This window comes from Mirounga leonina, unplaced genomic scaffold (assembly GCF_011800145.1).
Source record: "Mirounga leonina isolate KUSES-001 unplaced genomic scaffold, KU_Mleo_1.0 Mir_91, whole genome shotgun sequence".
In the NCBI taxonomy this organism is placed as follows: domain Eukaryota; kingdom Metazoa; phylum Chordata; class Mammalia; order Carnivora; family Phocidae; genus Mirounga; species Mirounga leonina.
Window position 1 is genome coordinate 12,470,755 of NW_023270839.1, and position 19,701 is coordinate 12,490,455.

Consider the following 19,701-nt stretch of genomic DNA (forward strand, 5'->3'; position numbering starts at 1 on the left):
CAAAAAAGCAAAATTATGTAATGAGATTTTTAAGCAAACTGTCAGCAAAACATTTAAGAAAATCGTAATAGGGGCGCCTTGGGTGGCTTAGTCAGTTAAGCATCCGACTCTTGGTTTTGGCTTAGGTCATGATCTCAGGGTCGTGGGATCGAGCCCCTTGTTGGGCTCCATGCTCAGCACAGTCTGCTTGAGATTCTCTCTCCCTCTGCCTCCGGCCAACACCTCTCCACCCCTGCCCGCCGCTCTCTTCTCTCTCTCTCTCTCAAATAAATAAATCTTTAAAAAAACCATAATAAAAAGTATAAATGGCCAAATGGGAAAAAAAAAAAAAAAACCAGTAGAAAACACTGTTTATATTTAATATAAGTGGTAGTTCTTGGATCAGTGTTGATCTGCAAACATGTTAGTTAGTGGTCTGTGAGGAAGGAAAATCAATTGTGTCTCTAAATGTACCATTTAATTCTTTTCTTTTTCTTTTTTTTTTTTAATAACAAGACCTTCACAAAAAGGGAAACAGTACAGTGCATTCTGGTGCTAGTTCATCTCATCACAGATCAAGAATACATAGTTTATGGATTGGCTGCTTTGAATAACCCTGTTTTATACTATCATAGAAGTAGATTAGTTCTAAAGGCTTCAAAAATTAATTTAAAAATGTATTTGATCATTCTTTGTTGTCCCAGCATGTAGCCTGGCACCTTAACCTAGTAGGTTCATAAATATTTGCTGAATGAGTAGGAAAACTGAAATTTGAAGAGTACCTGGCTCAGAGGCATGTAATTAAGAAAATAGCAGTGAATCAGAACTCTTTCCACAATAACAAAGTGCCTTCTTTTTTTTTTTTTTAATTTTATTTACTCATGAGAGACAGAGAGAGAGAGACATAGGCAGAGAGAGAGAGAGAGAAGCAGGCTCCTAGCCCAGCAAGGAGCCCGATGTGGGATTCGATCCCAGAACCCTGGGATCATGACCCAAGCTGAAGGCAGATGCTCAACCAATTGAGCCACTCAGGCGCCCCAACAAAGTGCCTTCTATAACAACCTTTTAACATTAAACAAAAATTAAAATAGCGTAAATACTGCTGCTGTCATGTTTAAAGATTGGACAAAGAGGGAAATCATGTTCTTGAATGCCCCATAGATCAGAAATTCACCTTTGAGCCAGCAAGAATGATTGAGAATAAAGGGATATAAGACAGAGTCTATGTTTAAAGAATTTTCCAACTTAGAAGGATATAAATGTTACACCAGGTAACCTTTTTCTGTTTGCTTATCTAGAGTTTAATGCTTTTTCTATAATTAACACTTTGGTAATGAGAAAAAAAATTGAAGATGCTTATAAAAAGTGTGTAATAAAATACCAAAATTCTTGTGATATAGGGTTAAATTTAAAAAGCAATATACAATGGAACTCTATGTACTATTTACGCGATTACTCCGTAAATCTCAAATTATACTAAAAAAATAAAGTCTTAACTTAAAGAAGCAATGTATACAACAGTTATAAATAATAGCATGTTTACAGATGATTATTAAGAAGAAAACTAACAAAAAGTTGTTTTGGAGTAGTGGAATTATGGATAACCATTCCCTTTCTACTACCTCACAAAGTTTGAAAAATTTTCTTTAGGGAAAATGATAGTACTTTTATTATGAAATGATACTGTTTTTCTTTTTCATTACTATAAAAGGGGAGAAATGAAAGAATATGTCCAACTGAACAAGCACATACCTACTAATAAGACCTGGGACTTGGCTTATGTATCAGAAAGCAAAAAGTATTTTTGTCTTCAGAAAGTTGTTATTATCTGATATTTTTTTAAAGTTCTACTTCTATTACAATATTTAAAAAAAACTATAAATTCTACTGCAGTGTAATTATAATTACAGTATTCAGCATTTCACCAGCACCTTTATGTTCACTGAATGCTGGCTTATTAAATTTTAGAGCCTAGCCCACTCTGGTAAGTTGAATTTGAAGAAATATTCACGGCAAGAATTCAGAGAAGCATCTCTGGCTAATCCAAAATTAAGAATCTAGAGCCTCAAATAACTTAATGTGTGTCATTCTTTGCCCTATGATTTTTTAAAGCTAACAAATGTTTGGTGAGCTCTTGCGATACAGGAACTCAAAATAGATGCAACATAATAATTTAACACTCCTTTAGCTCTTTTGATGTCTATGATCAATTTAGTCAAAGGTCATGTTTAATAGCCAAAGGCTGTATTAAATATGTGCAGCTGTTATGATTATTGTCTGAAATCATGCTTTAAAAATGGGTTTAAATATAAATAAATGAACTATTATAAAGAAAGGGTGAATAGAAAACCTAAAATACTAACAGCAGAAGAAATCTGATTTGTAAAATTTTAGTCATTTTATTTCATGTACTGTTAAACATAAAGTCCAGCTAAATGGCAATTAAGTAGCTGTAATAAGATTTACAACCCCAAAGCTTATACTGTCATTAATCTTCATTTGTGTTTCATTAAATGAGCCAATTTTTTAATTGTTATCTAAAATACACGCAAATTAAATGTCTGGATGAAATGTGGAATCAGGTAAACTTGTACAGTTTGAGTTGGCAACATTAAAAATCACCTCAATAAATAGAGAACAAATGGGAATCCGCAATTTTAAAAAGATGAACAAGATAACTCTCTTTACTGAAGTAACTGTATTCTTTAGGAAAACAAGGCATAAACACACAAAACTGGAGCCGAGGGAGATCATGACCAGACTTTTAGGTCAACTACAAGTAGGTTATGCTAGAATCTTTCAAAATCAAGTTGTATTATTCATGACTCTTGTCTCTCGGTGTTTCTTTAATAAAGAAAGAGTGGACAAGGTTAAAAATTGTTTTGTATATCATTTTAAAACTCATCCCCATTTGCTCACCTGCTGAAATCTTTCTCTGTCTCCAGCTCTTCTTCCCCATGACCAAGACGCAGGAGGTGGCGCTCATCAATGTCTAAAGCCATGATCTTCTCAAACAACTGGTTCAGGGCCTGGAGAATAAAACAAAAAGGATGATGGTGAATTTTAATGAACCAGCAGCTCCTTTAAAAGTAAGAAAAACTAACATTTAGAAAGACATAAAAGAATGAGCATTGTCCAGTCAGATAAGAATCAACTTCAAAACACAGAAAGAAACAAGTCTTACGTTAGGTCATTTACATTTTTTTTTTTTTTTAAAGATTTTATTTATTTATTTGAGACAGAGAGCACATGAGAGGGGGGAGGGTCAGAGGGAGAAGCAGGCTCCCTGCCGAGCAGGGAGCCCGATGCGGGACTCGATCCAGGGACTCCAGGATCATGACCTGAGCCGAAGGCAGTCGCTTAACCAACTGAGCCACCCAGGCGCCCTAGGTCATTTACATTTTAAATGAAACAGTATTTTTCTTGATTTCTGATATTGTTACCTATATATATTTGGCCAACTGAATAACTGAAAACCATCAAAACCATCTAATCATTAAATCTTTGCTTCTAATTTATGAAAAAAAGAAAGGCTTTGGATCAGTTTCTATTTTCCCCAAATAGTAACAGTTACTAAAATAATTAATAAACACACCAAGATTTCACTCAATAGAATATCCATGGGTTGCAGGAAACTGAAACATTTTTGTGGTTGAAGGACTCTCAGGCAGTGAGTGTGTAGGTAGAATGTATCAAGAGGACCACAGAGTGGAAAGATAAAGTGCATCATTCAAATCTTAGGCCAAAGGTCTAAAGTTCTCTATAACAACAATGAGCAGAGCACTCATTTATTGCAAACTATTCTGATGGAAGCCATCTAGAAGTCGCTCCTTTCTACCTACGAAATGCTCGTATTTAGGGTTCCCTTAAATCCTAGTATTAATTACCTGAACATCTGCAGTTACAATGTTTTGTGGAAAGGCAAAAGTTTCATTGTATGGAAAGATAATGCTAATTTTAAAGACATCATTTAAAAATCAGCCAAACCTCTCTCTTAACTACCATCAATCTAACCCTGCCCATGAAGTCAACATCCAGTCTTATAAATATCCAGGTTATCGAATGTAAAAACAGATATCCTTTGCTATCACAATTCTAGCAGTTAGAGCTCAGATACTGAAGAAGTTAACATAAATTTTCAGAAGAAAATTCCCCACTATCCAAACTCTTGATGCTCTCCATCCAAAACCTGGGATCCAATGGATCAGACCACATGGCATTACTCACCATCCAAACTCAGGAACCACAAAGATTTAGAGAACAAAAAATACTCCCACATTGCATGCTCAGAAAAAACTGCAAGACTTAATTATGAATTAAAGTAATACTGAAGAACTGTTTGCAGTAAGTATGCAAATGAAGATCTGACAAATGAAACAATTGTAAAAAATCAACAAATCAACAATTAAATAGACATCACTGAGGATGATATGATTATTAGGGATCATTCGTTAGCAAACAATGAAGTCTTCGGTTATATTTGTAAAACTTTCTCTGTAATTGTACTATACAAGTAGATCATAAGTAGATGATTCTACCTTAAAGTCATTATCAAGTTATGAAAAAACTTACTAAAAATACTATGTTAGAACAACAAATGAATTACTCTTTATTCATTTTAAGAATTGGGAAATAGGTAAGATTATTACAGATTAAATTTTACTAAATAGAAGAAAAAAAGGCCTTTACGTAATTTGTTTCTTTAATTAAGATAAAGCCTCAGTCAACTTTCTCCCCTGCACAATTTTAGTATACTGTATAACGCAACCACTTCTTACAAACTTCGAAGATATAAAAACAAGTGAATGAACTGGATAGCATTAGTCTTAAAAACCTGTAGATTAAAAGTTGACAAATAATAGAGTAAGTGATATTTTGCATTCTAAAAACCCAGTGCTTCTTTGTAGATCAACTCTTTTAAAGAAGTGGCCAACTGAAACCACCATTTAGAAAACATAAGTACCTATGGAGGTTAGACTATCCTGCAAGTTTCATGAAGTTCTGAGAGCTGCCTTTCACGTTTTACAAAAGAGCTAGTGAATGTACTTGTCCTACTCATTTCTATGATAGTGACAGCTTTGGAAGAACTACCATAGCACACACATAGATATAAAGATCATTTTTCAGACATTATTTATGTGAGAAAAGTTTGTTTTTATTGCTTTAGTGGTTTGTAAATGCCTTATGTATTGAATCTACAGCATAAAATAGTCCTTCCATGATACAAACCTCATAAGGATATACAACTTAATCCAGTATTAATACATTTGAGCCTTAGTCTTTTGGCAATATTCATTCTACTAAAGGATGAAAAATGTTACCAGTAATGGTTAATGCTTTCAATCTCAAATTAAAAGCTTTAGCTTAGCATGGAAGGTGGTGGGGGTTGAGGGTGGGGAGCACTTTAATTTAATCCAAATATTTGACCATAAATACAAGTAGTCTTCTTAGCTTTCCCACATTTTGACCCTCGCCATTAGAAATAAAAGATTATTTATATATTTTATATTTTTATATATATAGTTTATATATTTTTATCTCTCTCTCTCTCTCTCGCTCTCTCTCTCTATGTCATGACCAGTAACAATCCAAGAGTAACTCAACAGCAAACACTATACTCATCAGCCTTTCAGTATTCTGTCGTACCTATGGTCAGGTTATCATACAAACAGAAATCTCCATTGTGCTTTCATTCACTCCCCACTCCTTTATCTCCCCTACCATCCATCCTACATATGTGAGTACACATGCGCGCACACACACACACGCATGCACACACTCACCTGATTAGAATGAGTAACAATCAGAGTCCTCTGCTCTGGGAAATTATGGTAGATGTTGGATATGATTTGGACTGCAACATCTGTTTTTCCAGTACCTGGTGGACCCACAACCTAAAAAGGAGATGAACACATATCAAACTACTAAGTTATCAAATTGTTAGAAAATGGACATTCTAAAACTGAGATATAAATTTAAAAAATTGCTGGATGAGTTCAATAACAGAATGGACAAGATAGTCAGTGAAGGTGAAAACAGAGCAATATAAATCACCCAACCTAAAAAATAAGCAGAAAGAAAAGACTGAAAACAAATGAATAAACAGAGCCTCATGAATCTATGCGGCAATACTAAAAGGTCTAACATTTATGTTACTGAAGTCTTAGAACAAGAGTTTACAGCATAGAAAAAATATATGAAGAAATAATAGCTGAAAACTAAAATCTGGCAAAAGACATTTTAAATCTACAGACTCAGGAAGCTCAGCAAACTCCAAATAGAATAATCCCAAAGAAATCCAAGCCCAAATACATCTTAATTAAATAGCTGAAAATTAAAGAAAAATTCTTAATAGCAATCAGAAAAAATGATACATTACATATAGCAAAAAGATGTTTGAAGTGACTGTGGGTTTCCTTCAGAAACCACAGAAGCCAGAAGGAAGTGGAATAACATTTTAAAAGTACTGAAAGGAAAGAACTCCATAGAAGTCTATGTCCAGTGAAAATATCTTTAAAGAATGAAGATGATTCAGAGACATTCTCACTAAGAAAAACTAAGATATTTCACTGCTAGCAGACCTACTTTTTTTTTTTTTTTAAAGATTTTATTTATTTGACAGAGAGACACGAGAGAGGGAACACAAGCAGGGGGAGTGGGAGACGGAGAAGCAGGCTTCCTGCCGAGCAGGGAGCCCGATGCGGGGCTCGATCCCAGGACCCTGGGATCATGACCTGAGCCGAAGGCAGATGCTTAATGACTGAGCCACCCAGGTGCCCCACTAGCAGACCTACTCTTAAGTGGTAAAAGAGTTCTTCAGACAGAATGGAAGTGACATCAGAGCAAACTTAAAATATCAGGAACGAAAGAAAAATGGCAAATTTATAATAGATTCTTCTCTATAGAGTTCACCCTTTAAGATGTTTGACTTTCTGGGGTGCCTGGATGGCTCAGTCATTTGAGCGTCTGACTCTTGATTTTGGCTCAGGATATGATCTCAGGATTGTGAGATTGAGCCCCGTGTCAGGCTCTGCACTCAGTGCAAAGTCTGCTGGAGATTCTCTCTCCCTCTCCCTCTGCCCCTCCCCGTTTGCGTGTACACCTATGCTCGCCCTCTCTCAAATAAATAATTTAAAAAAATGTTTGACTTTAACATTGCCTGACAGTATTTTCAATGTATATAGACGTAATATCCATAACAACTACAATATAAAAGGGAAAGGGACCTACATGGAGGTAAGGATCTTTTATCCAACTTAAGAGACAAAATAGTGATTCTAAGTAGACTGTGAAAAATTAAGTATCTATACTGTTAATTCTCTAGAGCAGCCACTAAGAAAAAACTATGTGAGATATAAAAGAACACGATAAATTAAAATGAAACACTAAAAACTATGTAAATAACCCAAAAGAAAGTAAAAACAAAAAAAGAGAAACAGGAACACAAAACAAAGGGAATAAACATAAAATAAATAATAAAATGGTAGGCCTAAATCCAAATGTATCAATTGCATTTAATGTAAATGGTCTAAACACACCAATTAAAAGAGACTGTCAGAGCGAAGAAAATAACATACCCCAAATAGATGCTGTTTACAAGAAGTTCACGTCAAACATTAATAGGTAGGTTAGAAATAAAATAATGGGAAAAGACATACCATGCAAACTGTAGTGGCTCTATTAATATCAGAGTACGTCTCAGAACAAAAAAAATTACCAGTGATGAAAAAAGACATTACATAATAATAAATGCATCAATTCACCAAGAAGACATTACAACCTTGAATATGTATCTATCCATAAAGCTTTAAAAAACATGAAGCAAAAACCGAAAGAAATGAAAGGAGAAACAGATAAACATGTAATTGTAGTTGGAGACTTCAATACTCCTCTTTCAGTAATCAACAGAAATAGTAGGTGGAATATCAGCAAGGACAGAGAAATATTGAACCAAATGAATCTGACATATATAGGACACTCCACCTCAAAACAACAAAATAAACACTCTTTTTAAGTGTGTTGAAATATTCACCAAGAGAGATCATATCCTGGACCACAAAACAAACTTGAGCAAATTAAAAAAATAAAAAATTGAAATCACACAAAGTATTGTCTCTGACCATAAAGGACTTACACCAGAAATTAGTAAGTGGAAGATTTAACAGGAAAGTCTCTAAATACTTGGAAACTAAACACACTTTCAAATTGGTTGTCAGCAGGCTTTATCTGTAAAAGGCCAGCAGGTAAACATTTAAGGCTTTGCAGGCCATATAATCTCTGCTGCAAGTATTTTAACTCTGCTGTTACAGCACAAAGCTGGGCAGGGGCAATTCCTAACCAAACAGGCACAGCTATGTTCCATTAAACTTAATTTATGAATACTGAGAGGAGCAGTAAGCAAAATCTCCATATGCAAACATGCCACAATGACTTACACTTAAATTCAGTTGGGCTTTTGTGCTTCAAATATACTCTAAACATCTGAGGCCTACTTCTTGTCTGAGTCCATGTAAAAACATGTGTAACAATAGTTCCCTTACCATAGTTAGCCCAGGCTGCATTCCAGCACGGATAGCCTCTATCTGTGTGTGAGTGAACTGAATTGTATTACTGCAAACAAGAGTAAATAAAAAGTTGGTTAAAAACACAGATGAACAACATGTGGTAAAACTTCAGACAACAATGACCGGAGGTCTACATGTCTCCTCTGTATATGCCCCATTCTCCCAATCTCTTCTCTCCCGGGTGGGTGGTTGTGTGAGTGTGCATGTGCATGTATGTGGTAAAACAAAAAACCAAAAACCATGAGATCTACCCTCTTACCAAATTTTAATACAGTATTGTTAACTATAAGAACAATGTTGCATAATATGGTATTGTTAACTCTAAGAACAATGTTGGATGGCAAATCTCCAGACGTTTACATCTTACAAGACTAAACCAATCTCTTCTGAATGATTCCCTTCACCTCCATCCTCTAATGACCAACTAAAACTGAATGAATCTTATGGAAAAAAAAGACTACAATTATTTTTCAACATACTTAGCCCATCTTATATTTCCCCTGGAATGTCAAAGTTCCAGTTCCCAATCTAATACCATATATAATGCTACTTTTTTAGTCATGGCACCCATGCATGAGGGTAGCTGCTACATGTAACACATGGTCTTGAAGGAAGAATGCTGTGCTCAAATTAAGGTAGCCCTTTAATATTTATTTCTCATAGTACCCAAAAATGTTTCTTTTGGAAATATGACTACAGAACGACCAAAAATGTCTGAGCTATTTAGCCGTCTGACAGAATACAAGGAAAGAGGGTCCAGAAACAGAAGCTTCCTGGGGTTTCAAAAGGATCAGTAAATTTTAAACTATTATTAATCCAAAATAGCAAACTATTATTTATTATTACAATTAATATAGACAGTAAAATTACCGTTTGGGTTGGTTGTAAGGATAAGGACCCCTATTAGGAATGACATGAGGTTCAACAATTAAGGTTTTTGCCTCTTCAGTATCTTCATCTTCACCATCTGCATCTTTCCTTTTCTTCCCTTTTCCACTCCTTACTGGAAAAGTTATCCTACAAGATGGAAAATCTTTGTTCATTTTTACAATTAAGTTTACCAAGCACCTTCCTTGTGCATGACATTGTATGGAGGATAATCAGATCAGAAAGAAATATTTATGTCTTAAAGGAACTCACTATCTGTACATATATTCTGAAAAGAGTAGACTTAAAAGCACTAAAATGTGTGTTAATGGTGTTCAGATTAGAAAAAGTCAACTGATTAAGGGAGAATCAAAGAAGGAGCATTTCTATAGTTATATCCATGCACTATGAAGTGCTTTACACACTGTCCCTCCTTAAGTAAGAAAAGGCTTCATGGGAGAGATGGCATCAAAGATGAGTTTCAAAGAAATTAGACATACAAACATGGAAGGGAAGTTATTCTGGGAAGAAGTAAGACTACAGTTTCAAGTACAAGTGGCCAGTTTTGCCAGAACGGTTACAGTAGAGAAAATAAGGCTAGAGAGACAGGCTGGAGCCCTGTTAGGAGACTCTTGGAGTATCAAACCTTTAAGGCAGAAGTTCTTTTTCTTTTTTTTTTTTTTTAAAGATTTTATTTATTTATTTAAGAGAGAGAGAGAGAGAGCACAAGCAGGGGGTGGGGGGCAGAGGGAGAGGGAGAAGCAGGCTCCCTGCTCAGCAGGGCTCGATCCCAGGCCCCTGAGATCATGACGTGAGCCAAAGACAGACACTTAACCAACTGAGCCACCCAGGTGCCCTAAGGCAGGGCAAAAGTTTTTAGCCTGGTGTTGGAACACCTCAGGAGGTGAGGTCAATGAATACATTAAAATTAAACTAAAAAAAAAAAAAAAAAAAAAAGAATTCTCTATGTGCGCTTTTTCCATGTAATAGAATTCAGGGAAGAGTGATGAGTTGCTGCTTCAGGTACTTTGTTCCATTTCTACTCAAAATTAAAACCAAAGCTCCTTTAACATGAATTATAACTATATTGTGAATATTTAAGTTTTGTGAAAGCAAGTAAGCTTAAAAGAAAAACAGAATTTTTTCCCTGAAAACAAAAGAAAGTTCAACATCCCATGACTATGTCCATTAATTAGGAAATATACCAGATTATACATAATAGACAAAGGCATATTTCTTTAGTCAAATACTATAAATTATAGTTAATAGTTATAGTTAATATATAATGCTCTTCAGACAACAAGCATTTACTGGTCCCTGTTAGACGTGAGGCTACTTTTATTATGGTCTCTTTTTTTTTTTTTTTTTTTGAAGATTTTATTTATTTATTTGACAGAGACACAGTGAGAGAGGGAACACAAGCAGGGGAAGTGGGAGAGGGAGAAGCAGGCTTCCCACCAAACAGCGAGCCTAATGTGGGGCTCGATCCCAGAACCCTGGGATCAGGACCTGAGCAGAAGGCAGACGCTTAACGACTGAGCCACCCAGGCACCCCTACTTTTCTTACGGACTTAAAACAGTTTTCTGTACTAAGAAACGGAGTCAAATAAAATAAATTTATCCCAGTCATTATATGGTGAAGGTAAAGACTGCCCAAACAAAATCAAGATATTCAAAACTTTAGCTACAGTCCAATGGCCTATCTCACACAGGCTACAGAAAGCTTGAAAGGAGTATGTCCAGTTCTGACTTTACCTGAAAGGGGGTATCTGTAGAGCTGGGTCATCCACAGTTACTTTAACATTATGACCAGGAAAGCTGGTTTTTAAATGCTCAATGGAGAGAAATGTATCATTGAAATCAAGAGTGGCAATCTGATTGGGCATTTTTGAATAATGTGCACTACTTGGATCCCCATAACCTAAAATGATGTCATGCAGCCAGTCAGGTACCACACAATCAGTATTCATCAGGTTCCGAATGGTCTCCAGCACAGCCTGTCAGTGAAAGGACAGAAAAGGGTTGTGTCAAGAAGCCATCTCAAACATTTGCACTTCACTGGAATGCAGAGCTGGCTGCACTAATCCAGAATTCCCGAGTGTTTCAGGGCAAGAAGCTATTTTCTGCTGACAGGTGCTTGGCTAGACTAAATCAACAGCTATATTTTCAGCTGATACCATACACTGAGTTAAACAAAAGACCAAACTTAGCAAGGACAGTTTATCCGTTAGGAGTTCATTTAGACAGAATGTCATAAATGAGTTCATCACTTGACTCCCGTTGGGTAGAATGAAAACCTAATCAGGACTACACAACAACAAGAAAATATTATAGAACAAACCCTTAAAGAGGATGCTTCCTCTTAGAAATTCCTGGAGTCTTCTCCTCTTTATATTCCATAGTTCCTCAATGTTAAGATGACACACAACCAGAAGCATATTAATATATGCCTCAGTTGTGAAACATCTCATAGTTTAAAAATATTAAAATTAACAGAAGAAATAAAATTAGAAATTTTAAATTAAAAATAGACAAAAAGATAAAAGTGAAATGTCAAATAAATTTCAGAATAAACATTCTACAATAAAAAGTCACTATAGTTATTAACATATACATTGTCCAAATTACCAAAACTCAAGGTAAACTTTTAGACTTTCTAATAATTACTTCGAGAAAGTGCTCTATCCCATATATGGAAATCAGAAGGCTAGGCTATTAATTACAAAGAATAAAATAACAAAACCAACCATTTTTATGTTATAAATGCTATACACTACAACAGGACAACTAAGTAACAGCACAGTGTATGTTTGTTTTTTTTTTTTTTTAAAGATTTTATTTATTTATTTGAGACAGAGAGAATGAGAGAGACAGAGAGCACATGAGAGGGGGGAGGGTCAGAGGGAGGAGCAGACTCCCTGCAGAGCAGGGAGCCCGATGCGGGACTCGATCCCGGGACTCGATCCCGGGACTCCAGGATCATGACCTGAGCCGAAGGCAGTCGCTTAACCAACTGAGCCACCCAGGCGCCCCAAGCACAGTGTATGTTAATCACACTCTTATCACATCACCTTGTTTTATTTTCTTGCACTAATCACTACCTGAAATTCTCTTATTCATGTACTTGGTTACCTGTTTATCATTTGTCTAATCCCCACTAAAATATCATTTCCATGAGAGCAGGGATCTAGGAAGTTTGACTATGAGATGGGCAAATCACTGGATGGACAGATAAATGAGTATGTTCACATAATGATGGATAAAACAAGAGCTCTACTCTCTAAGAAAATTAAATTTTTAGTAGGGAGATGAAATATGTCCTTAGCAATGACACAAAGCAGCAGAATTTGGTCCACAATACAGAGTATTACAAAATACAATGAGAACACAGTTCCAAGTAGGCGAGAGATGCACGCAGGGAAGACTTTCGACCTTAGGAAAGGTTTCATGGAGGAAAGTGGCATTTCAATCTAGCTCAAAGCAGAGGATCTGCGAAGGAGCTGTGGTTTATTTCATCATTAATGGAAAGTCAAAGAAATGTTCTGAGAAGCTGACTGAAATGATCAGTGGAGGCATATGAAAAACAGGTGACTGACTAGAAGGAGAACAGAGCTAGGGCAGAGGAAACGATTTAGTGCAACTATTCAGGCAAGAAATAAAACATCCAGGTCAGAACAGGCACTGTACGAACTGGGAAAGAGAAAAGGAAATAAGGGATGCTGCCCAGGTATATAATAAAACACTGAAGACACCAAAAGAGCATTTGTCCTTTTCCCAAACACAGGAAAGTTAATCACTGCCCCTGTTTCTTGGATTGGAATCTGAATGCCTCTTTTGACCTCCCATGACACTTTTTTGTTGTTGTTTTTTAAAGTTTACTTTTTTTAGTATACACCGAACGTGGGGCTAGAACTCACAACCCTGAGATCAAGAGTCGCATGCTCTTCGGATTGAGCCGGCCAGGAGCCCCTTCCATGACACTTTTTTTTTTTTTTAAAGATTTTATTTTATTTTTTATTTATTTGACAGAGAGAGAGACAGCCAGAGAGGAAACACAAGCAGGGGGAGTGGGAGAGGGAGAAGCAGGCTTCCCGCCGAGCGGGGAGCCTGATGTGGGGTTCGATCCCAGAACCCTGGGATCATGACCTGAACTGAAGGCAGATGCTTCACGACTGAGCCACCCTTCCATGACACTTTTATCTGCATCCTTCTTATGACTTTTGGCACCTTTTAACATTTCATGGTAGTTATTTGTTTATATTTTTAACTTCCCTTATTAGTAGTCTAAACTCCCTAAAAATATAAGCTGTGTCTTACTCATCTTTATTGGCTCCATACAACTTAGCACAATGCCAGACACATGCTGGGCATTAAATAAAATGGTCAAACGAATGAACATAAGGAAGGAACTTTTTTCCATTTTTAGTTAAGTGACTGAAATTCAATCATTACTGAGAAACAAAACAGAGACAAACAAATGAGACCCTGCCCTCATAGACCCTGCATTCTAATGGTAAAGTCAGATAAATAACAAATATACAGTCACCAGGTACAACAAAACTGTGAGGAGAAATGAAGACAGTCGGATTAAGAATGAGAAGAAGGGGAGATGCTACTTTAGGTAAGGTTTCCAGAAAAAAGCTTCTCTTAGGAGTTAACATCTAAGCAGAGTTGCCCACGTGCAGTGAGGGAACGAACCAGGTAAATACCTGGGAGGAAGACTGTGTTGGTAGAGGGAACACCATGGACAAAGGCTTGGATTCTTAAAGAGCAGCAGAAAGGTCAGCACACCTGGCATGGAGTGAATCAGGAAAAGGTGTTAGAAAATGATGTTGGGAGAGGTGGCCAGAGGACAGATAATGAAGGAGCCTCTTGGATTACAGTAATAATTTTCTACTGCGAGGGGAAACCATTAAAGTGTGTTGAACAGGGTACCAAGGCATAATTCATATTCTATCACTATGTGGAGAATAGCAGAAGGGGAGGGGCCGTCAAGAATGGAAGCAGGGATGTAAGACATGAAGGTGTCTTGGATGTGGCGTCAGTGGAGGTGGTGAGCTAACCAGACTGACTGATGGCCTGGATGCACAGTGTGAGACAAAAAGAAATCAAGAATAGTTCCGTTGTTTTGTCTTCAACTATAGGGCAAAATGGGGAATAAATTCCTTTGTATGTGAAGTCTTCTTTTTTTAATCACAAGAACAGGGGAAAAAAAAGGTAATAAACTGATAATGCATAAGAAGCACTATGTTTTGGGGGGAGAGAAAAAAGAAATGTACCTGTGCAGAAGGTAGTGTTACCAAATGCTAAAACCATTCAATGTTTACGTTTTATAATATAGTAGTTTCAGATAATTGAGAAAATCTTCTATCAAAACTCTTATCTCCGTTAAGTTATAAAAGTAAAATTCTCGAGCCCCAAACCTCCCTTTTCCTGCTAATGAGTAAAACACATTATATCATAAAGTAATTCTGAGCTACAGGGTTTCACATCTGTATTCATAAAGTGATTTGGAAGTACACTTACTTTTGATTTAAAAAAAAAACTCCCAGGAAACAAATAAACAAGCAGTTTCCTTTACCTTATACTTGCTATCCTGAGCATCTAATATACAAAAAGCAAGGAAGGAGGCTGACCTGGATTAATTTATATTGTAAGTTTCTAAACTCATCGAAAGACAAAATAGATTTAGTAAATAAATTTTCTTAAGTTTTTATATTTAGTCTACATGTTAATAATATAAGAGAATTATTTAGAACCAGAATAAAAGCAGTGATCATTTCCCTAACAAAACATTCTTTTACCCAGGATCTATGTATTTATGTTTTAGAAGTTACTCAAATTGGACACAGTACCTTCAATTATATAGCCTAAAAATTACCTTAAAGTTATTTTCCTTTGGTTTTCTCCTCATTATGATATTGAAAGTTTCATACACATCTTCTGCTCCATTTTGTATAGTATTGGTCATATCTTGTTGATACTGGTTTGGATCCAAGAACACTCTAAATGTCCTTGACTCTCCTCTAAGATTGGGTCTTGGCTCAGGTCCTAGACATTTTGAAAAAGTTTGATAAGTGAAATATATACTTTTCAAATATCAAAGTAACTTAGCAGTATTCCTCTTCTAGAAATGATGAGTAAATTCTCCACACTAAACCCCAGTCCTTCCCCTGACTAGAACGTTTCCCACTCATCCATTTCAAATGCCTAGAAGCTGAAAATATTTTCTCCTTTCCCTAAATTCTTCCTATTTCTTTCCCAGAAAAATGTTTGTGATGTAATGTTTATGATGCAGTGCCATGGACTGCAATTGTCTGTATATGTCCTCAACCAAAATAAGAGCCCTAGCAGTCAAACAACTTTACTTTTGTCAGTTATTCAGAGCTCCTATTACTTAGCTTACCTAGCGTAAGCACTCGACTGATCACTCTTTTCATCCTTCCCCATTCCATTCCTAATATCACCAGTGTGAAAGGAAATTTCATATACTAATAGCTGAAAGCTGAGAGGCTTTTTCTTGCCCCTTTGCCTCGTCTCCTTACTTTTGTCTTAGCCCTCTAACGCCAGTCCCAATATGTGGCCTTACGTTTATTCCACCTTTCCTATTTTCTTTTATTTTAGCAGTAAGGTCAGCTTAATTACCAGCACTTGTAGCAATGGTGCAACCTTAAAATGACAGGCAGTAGAAGTCAATTCAAGTTCTGAGAGAAGTTTAGTAAACAAATTGGGAAATAAGCACTGGACATAGATGCAGTTATAATTTAACAGTAAGTGTAACAAGAATGTCAGGACAAGATGAAGAATTTCAAAGAAAAGTCAATGATAAGCCTAAGAAATCAAAGAGCTGACAAACCCTGTAAGGCGGTATTTCTAAATGGGGTAATGTTTGCATGTTAGGTATGACGATTCCTTCTACAAGGCAGCTCTGTTTAAATTTCTTTTCTTTTTTTTGAGAGACAGTGGGGGCACGTGTGCGCGTGAGTGGGTGATGGGAAAGGGGCAGAGAAAGAGGGAGAGAGAGAATCTTAAGCAGGCTCCAGACTCAGCACAAAGCCTGATTCGGGGCTCAATATCACCACCCTGAGATCATGACCTGAGCTGTAATCAAGAGTCAGACCCTAACCAACTGAGCCCCCAGGCGCCCCAAGGCAGCTCTGTTTAGATGTTTAGCATCCCTAGCCCCCATCCATCAAATGCCAATAGCTCACCATCCCCTACTCCTACCCCGGGCACAGGACAAGATAAATACCATCATACATTTCAAAATGCAGGGTAGTGCTATTCCCAATTGAGAGCCACTGCTACAATGAATCAAATCAATAAAACTTAAGAAGGAAAAATTAGACAAATATGTCATAAGAAGTGTTTAGAGGTTTTAAAAAAGCAATACTGTAAAGTATTATAAAAGGAAAGTTTTAAATAAAGGTAATTTCAAAAGATCCTGTCCTTTTCAATATCTAACAAAAAGTTTAGAAACCATATTATTTCTTTCTAAAAGTGGGTGCTAGGTACCTTACATATATTTTATATATAATTCTTTGTGTTGATTTAGTATGTAAATAACTAAAAAATACTACCTAAGATGCAAAAAGAAAAAAGGCACAGAACGTTATCATGTACACACACGCTTTCAAACTACAGCTCGCCATACCGTCTTCAATGACACGCCCTTTATCATCCAGCATGCCCTGGATTTCACAGCCTCTCACATAAACCAGGCCAATCTGCTCAATAAAAGGTCTCCTCCGGTCAAACTTAGTACCATAAGGTTTTGTGGGCCGTACAGTAATTAAAAAACATACATCATGCTTACGAAGACCTGGTAAAACATAAAGACATTTTCACTTATTAGAATATCATTGTTTTTAGTCCTTTGATGGCAAATTCTCATCCTTTTTAAGAGATATAAGAACCATGTAAAGTACCAGAGGTGATCAATGATTATATTTGCATTGTAATATAATTATGGGTTTTCCTATAATCTTTAAAATTCAATGTTTGACAGGAATAATTAAAGTGAAAATTTCTCTTTATATTAAAATTATAAACTTTTATGCCATGAATACATTACTGAATAAGCCCTCCAAGTCATGTTACAACTCCAAAATTGGATGCTCATAATTCTTATTTTTAGCATTCTTAATAACTAACTGAAAATATGGTTGGCATATAATCCATCTATATCATATTCAGCAGGTTTCTAACATCAGTTTAAACTATCCATCACTATCAGTCCAACAACAGTCTAACTGCATTCCCTGAAAGAGGTCAACTCAAGAATAATTCATCAAAGCACAAAAGCATTGTTTACAGATACCATATTGAGAACATGGTTGAATATATATAGTTTCATTTGGCAAATAAAAATTTTATTAAGTAAATGTCCAGAAATAGGAAACTTGTACCAAAGTCCATAGCTTCTCAGTCATTAGACCCAATACTGGACTCAACTGGATCCCCAGCTCTATTATAAGTAGAGACATGGGAAGACAAGCGACATAAATTTAGATCACATATCCATGTAATGTCATACCACTTAATCTTCATTGCTTTCCTGATTTGTTTTGTTAGCCACTGTAGGACATAAATGCAAACTTAAATAGTCTGCTTGCTCATAACCGTGGTAATAAGATATACAACTAAATCAAATCAGCAATGTCAGTGTGTAGCTAACAGTATTGGGACCATTCTCAGTATGGACTGGGGTTTAAGTGTGCTAGCAATAATTGCTCTGATTCATAATAATGACTTTATTGTTTACTTCCCAACAAATTAGAAGCAGGAGAAGCAACGAAAACTACTACCAAGGCAGATGATTTCACTGTGGGACATCTCAGATCTACATTAAAAAAACCCTTATGTAACAGTGAGCTCAACTATTTTCTCCCTTCAACCATTTGTATCCATTCCATCCTGGCTGTGCCTTCTGGAGCAGAATCCAGCATTTCTGTGTCCTTAATTCAGTTTCCTTAATTTTAAATGGGGAAATGGAGAAGATATGGGCCTGAACATCATACCTTTTTGAAGGAACAAGAAGAATGTTTTATATATTTAGCTTAAACTCTTTAAAACTATTGTTTCTACAGGACAATATTCATTACTACTTCCAGAACCTCCCTCTCATTTTTTGCCTCCATTTTCTATTTAGTTACTCCATCTGTGATCAACACAGGGAGTGAATTTTGGCTCTGGCCTCCCAGAAAACACTTTTCTCCCCACCATGCCCCATATTATGAATCACTTGTTCCACAATACCCTACTGTTCCCTCTCTTGCCCATCAAAATTTATCCATTACATTTCTCATTCTGTCAGAGGCCTATATTTAAAAGAATGAAAGGGAAAAAAAAGACTGTTTAATGTCCTTCTGATAGAAGTCTCCAAAGTAATGAAGGAAAGGAGTTTAGGTAACTGTGTAAAACAGTGTTTATTTTAATACTTTCTTAAATGCCAAAGGTAGTAAGTATAAAACCTTCTCCGGCAACTTAATGTCTCTCTTAAGATTTAGCAACAATAAAGATATACAGTACTCTAGATGTGTAATGCACTAGATTAGATTGGAACTCTTCTGAAGGATCCAGGAATCATAAAAACAATCTGTCACAAACTATACCCACTACAGTGGCCATTTGTTAAACATGTGGCCAGCTTTGCTGCTGGATTCCTTCAGAATTACTGGATAAACGTATCATATAGTCCCTCTGGTTATAAACAGCTATACTGGGAGCAATAATTTCTGACAACTGACCCATTCAGGGACTATCCCTTTCCTTCTGGCATGCCAAGAAGGTGGAAGGAGATAAAATCTACCGGCTACTGTTTCTCACAACAGGACAGCAAGTCAGAGCTCTCACAGACAGCTGGGAGAAAAATATAAAGTGCCACTTAAAAATTAGGTCATGTGTCAGTTCTGGCACAGGTGTTATCAATGTTTTCAGTCTTTACTTGGCTTAGTAACTCTGAACAAATCTGCCTCTAAATAAAATTCCTTGTGACACAGAACTCCTGCCCCTAAAATCTTGCCTAGGAAATAACAGGGGAAATAACTCATCTAATTTCTCTGCATCTATTATTTATCCTTGAATACACTTAATATCACTAATTCTTTACCTAACTTCCTCCCTTTGGTACAAATAGTTAAACTATTATTATTTCTTTCTGAGATGTTTTATGAGATCCCCTTAAATTCCTTTTGAGTTTGTCTAATTTTGATTTTGTATCTTTATTTTCCAGCAACTGTATGCATCCCTATTCTCTTCACTTTGGTGACTTTTCTCTCTTAAAACACCA

General features: G+C 36.2%; 1 protein-coding gene across 1 annotated transcript in view; it reads right to left on the minus strand.

The window, feature by feature from the left end:
* AQR (aquarius intron-binding spliceosomal factor) overlaps nucleotides 1-19,701 on the minus strand; it is a 100,299-nt gene that overhangs the window by 21,078 nt on the left and 59,520 nt on the right. Inside the window, exons 18-24 of the mRNA XM_034994740.1 lie at nucleotides 17,065-17,232; nucleotides 15,292-15,461; nucleotides 11,166-11,407; nucleotides 9,414-9,560; nucleotides 8,520-8,589; nucleotides 5,763-5,873; nucleotides 2,899-3,008 (exon numbers count right to left, since the gene is read on the minus strand). Coding sequence (XP_034850631.1) covers nucleotides 2,899-3,008; nucleotides 5,763-5,873; nucleotides 8,520-8,589; nucleotides 9,414-9,560; nucleotides 11,166-11,407; nucleotides 15,292-15,461; nucleotides 17,065-17,232 — 1,018 coding nt within the window. The remainder of the gene's footprint in view (nucleotides 1-2,898; nucleotides 3,009-5,762; nucleotides 5,874-8,519; nucleotides 8,590-9,413; nucleotides 9,561-11,165; nucleotides 11,408-15,291; nucleotides 15,462-17,064; nucleotides 17,233-19,701) is intronic.